The following is a 6000-nucleotide window of genomic DNA, read 5'->3' as shown; positions in this document are numbered from 1 at the left end:
AAGGGCAGGATTTTTCCCCTGTCAGGGGCGAAGTTGAAGTGCCGGTGGGCACAGGCGCGCCTCCGATTGGCGTCCCCGATTAAGGACAATTAAGGCCCACCCAGCGTGACGTCCACACGGAAGCGCTATGTGCTCTCTGTGCTGGCCTGGGGGTGGGGGGTATCCCTAAATCTGAGAGTGCGGTCTTTTGCACATGCGCACTAAAGAGCACGCTTATCTCCCTGTGGCTAAGTGCAGCCTCAGGGAGATCAGCTCTACTATAAAAAATATATTAAAAATAGAGGAAAAAAAATTCCCTGACATGTCCCTTCTTGTGAGTTGGGACATGTCCATAATTTTAAAAAAAACTTTAATTTTTTTTAAGGCTGACATGAAACCTCATCCTGCCCATGGATGAGGTTTTTATGCTTTTTCTAATTCCCGCCAGGGCTCCTGGCCTGCCCGCCAACCTCCAGACACTCTTTAAAACATAATTATTGGACCAAGCTTTTGGTCATCCGACCTATTGTGGCCTGATGTGGCTTTATTTTGGGGAACCGCCTTGGGACATTTCCTTGTGCTAAAGGCGCTATATAAATGTAAGTTGTTGTAGTTGTTATTAAAGGGGCTCGAGAAATGCAAGTTGTGTTGCGGAAGAAGAATAAGAAAAGTCATCCCTAGAGTGCTGCTAAGTACGTTGTGAAGACACGGCATATTAATACGAAAGGATCTGAGAGCGTGCCTTTTTGGCAGTTTGGCCAGAACTCACCTACCACTTCCAAGAGCTCGGACCCCAATCCTGAACAACCCAGCCCCCCCCCCCCACCACCTGACTGAGAGCACATTCTCGCGATACCTCGCAAAAAGCCCCACCCAACGCGATCTCCCTGATGCCCGACTTTATCGAATGAGGGGCGTTCCGAGCCGGAAGCACATGCGCAAAGCCAGACACCCCCCAACCCACACCCGGGTTTGGGTGTTATCATCGCGCATGCCTAAGGCTAGACCCCCCCCCCCCCCCCCCCCCCCCCGCGCTTCCCTCCGGATTGGGTGTCACATCGCGCATGCGTAGTGCCACCGCCGTTTGAATGATTGGCGGGCTTTCCTCGCGCACGCGCAGTGACAGCCCTCCGGTTTGAGTGTTTTGGCGCATTTTCCTCGCTCCTGCCTGATCTCCTTGTCTGACTGTCCAGGATGGTGGAAGGACCTGGCTGCACTTTAAACGGGGAGAGGATCAGGAGCCGAGTGAGGAAAGGACAGCGAGTTGTGGAGCTGAGAGGGAGTTTGGTGAGTGAAGAATGTATAAAATTATATCAGAGGACATGCATCATATAGAAAATATAGACTGTCGATACAGAACATACCTATAGACACGGGACTGTCAATATACAGGCATCCTATAGGTCCTGGACTGTCCATATACAGGCATCCTATAGGCATGGGTCTGTCCATATACAGGCATCCTATAGGCATGGGTCTGTCCATATACAGGCATCCTATAGGCATGGGTCTGTCCATATACAGGCATCCCAAAGACACAGGACTATCGATATACAGGCATCCCAAAGGCGTGGGACTGTCGATATACAGGCATCGTATAGGCACAAGACTGTGATACAGAAACACCCTATAGGCACGGGGACTGTCGGTACAGAAGCACCCTATGGGCGCGGGGACTGTCGATATAGAAACACCCTATAGATACAGGACTGTCGGTATACAGGCACCCTATAGGCATGGGGATTGTCAATACAGAAACACCCTATAGACATGGGACTCAATATAAAGGCATCCTATAGGCACAGGGATTGTCGATATAGAAACACCCTATAGGCACGGGGACTGTTGAATAACAGGCACCCTATAAGCACGGAGACTGTCAATATAGAAACACCCTATAGGCACAGGGACTGTCGATGTATAGGCACTCGGTATGTACACTGGGTGCTGTTGACTGTCACATTGTGAGCCAACCAATCTCACTGGAACTTTGTCTTTCTAAAGAGGGCTTCCAATCTCCACGTTCGAAGATCCTGCCGTGGAATTCTCTCAACGTTGTTTCCACATGGGCGGCTTCAACGATGGCCCACCTCACAGGTTTTGAATCTCGCCCTCCGAGATTTCATTCCCCTGAATTTCCGAGTACACTCAAGCATCCACTTACAACTACAGTTTCAGACCTTGGCCGTGCCGAGCAGAACACCACTGCTCCAAAGGGGTACCTTTGCCTCAGTGGCCCGCAGCACAGAGTTGCCATCCTTCGGCTGCCTTTGTGGAATTTCTGGCCTTCTTTTGAGCCCACTTCACTTAAATCCTGCTCCCTGCATCTGTTTCTCTAATTGGAGTCAGTTTCCCTGCTCCTTACTTTTAACTTAGCTAGTAGCTGTCATGACGTGGCAGATGTGCGCCAGGCGGACTAAATCCACGAGGGAAACTTGGTTGTGCTATCACAACGGTTTTGCAATTTGTATTTATTACAAGTCTGCTGATAACACGAGCTCGATAGCACAGTAAAGAATCTGGATGAGTTCAGCAAGGTATAACGAGATGTTGAAAGATTGAGAGTCAGCAAAACTGATAGAGTTCAACTTGGGGATGTGTGTGATCGCCCAAGTTGGACCTCAAAGATGGATCAGTGTTTAATAAATGATGTGATAATAGAAACTGTAAGGAAACTAATTAGAGGACCAGAGAGATTTATGGTGCATAACTGTACAGAATTAAAAAGGCTAATGGAATGTTAGCCTTCACTTCCAATAGGCTGGATTATGAAGAGGTTGAATTTATGCTCCAGTTGTATAAAACTCTGGTTAGACTCCCTCAGGAGTACTGTGTTTAGTTTTAGGATACTTAAATAATTAAAGGATTTGATAGGGAAGGTAGAGATAAACCGCTGCCCTCTGGTGGAGGAGTGAAGAACAAGGGGGTGTAACCTTGTAATTAGAACTGGACTGTTCAGAGGTAATGTCAGAAGCAACTCTCGCAAAAGTTAGTGGAAATATGTAATTCCCTTCCCCCAAAAGGCTTTTGACGGTAGATAAATATAAAATTTCTAAACTGAATTTGATAGACTTTTGTTTGACAAATGTATTCAGGGACATGGAATCAAGGTGCTAAATGGAATTAAGATACAGATGCTAGCCTTGAAGGACTGGATGGCTTATCAGGGTTCCTGCCTTCTTAACTTTTGCTTTCAACTTTAAAATATAGTTGAAATGTCATTTAAACATTAGACAGATGTATGACTTTAAAATAGGGACAGTGTTAAAATGCTTAATTCAAGTGATTGGATAATTAAAACTTGAGCACAAACAATGAATTTAGAATTTTGGGAGGTTAATATATGTTTTATTTCAAAAATGGCAAATGCTCAAGATCAGGCAGCATCTGGAGAGAGAGATTAACATTTAACATTTCATGTCAATAATCTTCCATCAAAACTGAAGAAGTTAGATGAATTTTGCTTTTATGCTTTCTTCCAGATCACTCAAGTAAACGGACAGGTTTCCTGTCAGGATGGAATCCGACTGCTCAAAGGAAAGGTTTACACTGGTGTGGAGACATTGGGCAAAGAACTTTTCATATATTTTGGCCTAACCACATTAAGGTAGCATGTCTTGTATTTTTTTTCTACTGAATAAAACACATTCTTGTTGAAAGAGCGCATTTATTGTGACAATCCCATTCTGCAATAACAACATGGGACACTGAATTCAGGTTCAACATTTCCTTGGTTGACTTCAATGATAATGTCTTTAATAAGCTCACTGTAAAGGATAATTATTTAGTGATGGCTGTGCTCCAGGCTGTTGCTCCTATTCATCTACTAACCTGGGTGAATCATGGGTATGCACCTGAGAATTTCAAAATGAGAAATACTATTGTCAGTATGCCGGCCTCAAAATAAATGAAAGGTACCGAGGATTATTGAATGAGCAACACGTTTTTCATGTTGATTCAGATGTTGTTGTAATCGATAGGACAGCTTGATGTGTTTGATTACCAAGCCATTAGGAATCCTAAATCAATGAAAATCTATGTGTTCAGTATTGCTGATTTGTCTCTAGCAATGTCATGGGCAGTGTTTTACTTATCATGCAGCAAGTTAATATGAACATGTTTTGTACCACTGAAAGGAACATTGATAAAACCATTCTTTGAAGACATACTTTGGTGCCCACTCCAAAATGATGGAGTAGCGATGTTGCTGATGCATGATATCTGGAATATATTTGCTTTTTAGTGCTTTGGCTTATGCTGAATATAGAACTTAAATTTGTCTGTGGAACACCTGTGAATAAAGCACTGAGATGTAGCTCAAACAGTGCCAGTTCCAGCAGCTACATTTCAAGGCTTTGACACTACATGGTTTTAGCCCTGTCTAGTTCCACTGGAACTTGATTGTCTGCAATTGCAGCCTAAAGCTACTTTGGATTGCCATTGTTTGGGTTGCAATGTTTATTTAGAATGATATGACTGTTAGTAAATATGAACTTTTAAGGCAAACTCTAACTTGGCCTTGTCTGTGCAGAATGGCAAAATGTTCTAATACATTTCTAGGCTGAGTCGATGAACCTATCCTGTTTTGAAAAGGAGGTGTTGGTGAATTTGACCCTCCGTTTACTATGCAGCTTACATTACCCTTGGCTCAGTGGTAGCACTCTTGCCTTGAGGCAGAAGATTCTGCATTCAATCCTACTTCTGGATCTTGGGCACAAAATTTAGGCCGACACTCCAGTGCTGTACTGAAGGAGTTCTCCACTGTTGGGGTGTTGCATTTTGTATGAGATGTTAAACCAGTTGGATCACAATAGGCCTCTCAGTTGGATATAAAAGATTCCATGGCACTATTTTAAAGAAGAAAAGAGAATTTCTCCTGGCCAATATTTATCCCTTAACCAGTGCTAAAAACAAATTATCAGAGTGTTGGACACGATAATGGAAGAAAAGATCAAAAAGGATGTAAAGACATTTAAGATAGAAAACAGGGATGAAGTAACCAAACTTGGAGAGGATAAAATCCTTGGTTTGGACGAATTGCTTCCCCGAATATTAAGTTAGGGAAGAGATAGCAGAAACACTATTACATTTTCATAAAAAGTTATTTGTACATAGAATAGTCCAGAGGTGTAATGGGATAATTGAAGCTAATGAGATTCTTAAATATAAAAACAGAGGTAGAACAAGTCCAGGGAACTATAAACTAATTAACTTAGTGTCAGTGTTAGGAAAGCAAATGAAATCCTTCATCAAAGATGTGTATGATGACACAGCAGTTGGTAAAAGCTGAGTTGTTTAAATCCCAAAGGAAAATTTGAACAACTGTCATAATCTATATTTTCAGTTGGTATGTTTGAGATGCAGCTCTGAATTCTGGAACAAAGCCACCGCGTCTCAAGAGATTATTTTGTATAAAACTAAAATAAACATTTTTTAATTAACAACAAATGAAAGAGATTCACATTTCTACAACTTACTACCATAATAACTTTTAAACAAATCCCCAAATTAATCACTACCAGGAAAATCTTCACCAAGGCAACAATAACCCATAGACTTTAAACAGATACCAGGCAAAGCACATTTGACCTTACAAATTCAAAATGAGGTTCCTCTGCAGACACAGTTGTAGGCATACAGGCTGGTTAGATCTTAAACGCCTCTGCCTTACACACACACAAACTCCTTTCTGTTTATACCTAGCTTTTCCTTTGAATGTAAATTTTCCATTGTTTCACTAGGCTTTTAATGTCACACCTAACAATAACATTTTCACCCCACTAATTTTATCAATATAAACACGTTGCTTGGCATCTCCCAGGTAGGTGCAAGATTTTACTCCCACCTTTGAATGCTTTATTCAACAAATGCAAATGTACGCTTAACCTTTTTAACTTCCTTACTGTTTACCTAATTAACATCTCAAAACTACAATAACATCAAAGCACCCAGGATAGCTGGCTTTAATCCAATTAAGACACACACTCAAACAGACACAGACCCCACTACAATTCAATTTTT

At 42.2% G+C, this 6000-nt stretch overlaps 1 protein-coding gene across 3 annotated transcripts in view; it reads left to right on the top strand.

The window, feature by feature from the left end:
• The first annotated feature begins 1130 nt into the window (after positions 1-1130).
• The window catches only part of neil3 (nei-like DNA glycosylase 3), a 44018-nt gene continuing 39148 nt past the window's right edge, over positions 1131-6000 (top strand). For all 3 annotated transcript variants that reach the window (XM_041186528.1, XM_041186526.1, XM_041186525.1), the window contains exons 1-2: positions 1131-1266; positions 3462-3586. In XM_041186528.1, the coding sequence (XP_041042462.1) occupies positions 1174-1266; positions 3462-3586 (218 nt within the window). In that variant the 5' untranslated portion in view covers positions 1131-1173. The remainder of the gene's footprint in view (positions 1267-3461; positions 3587-6000) is intronic.

The sequence above is a fragment of the Carcharodon carcharias genome, chromosome 4 (genome assembly GCF_017639515.1).
Source record: "Carcharodon carcharias isolate sCarCar2 chromosome 4, sCarCar2.pri, whole genome shotgun sequence".
NCBI lineage: Eukaryota > Metazoa > Chordata > Chondrichthyes > Lamniformes > Lamnidae > Carcharodon > Carcharodon carcharias.
This window is presented reverse-complemented; position numbering and strand designations above follow the sequence as displayed.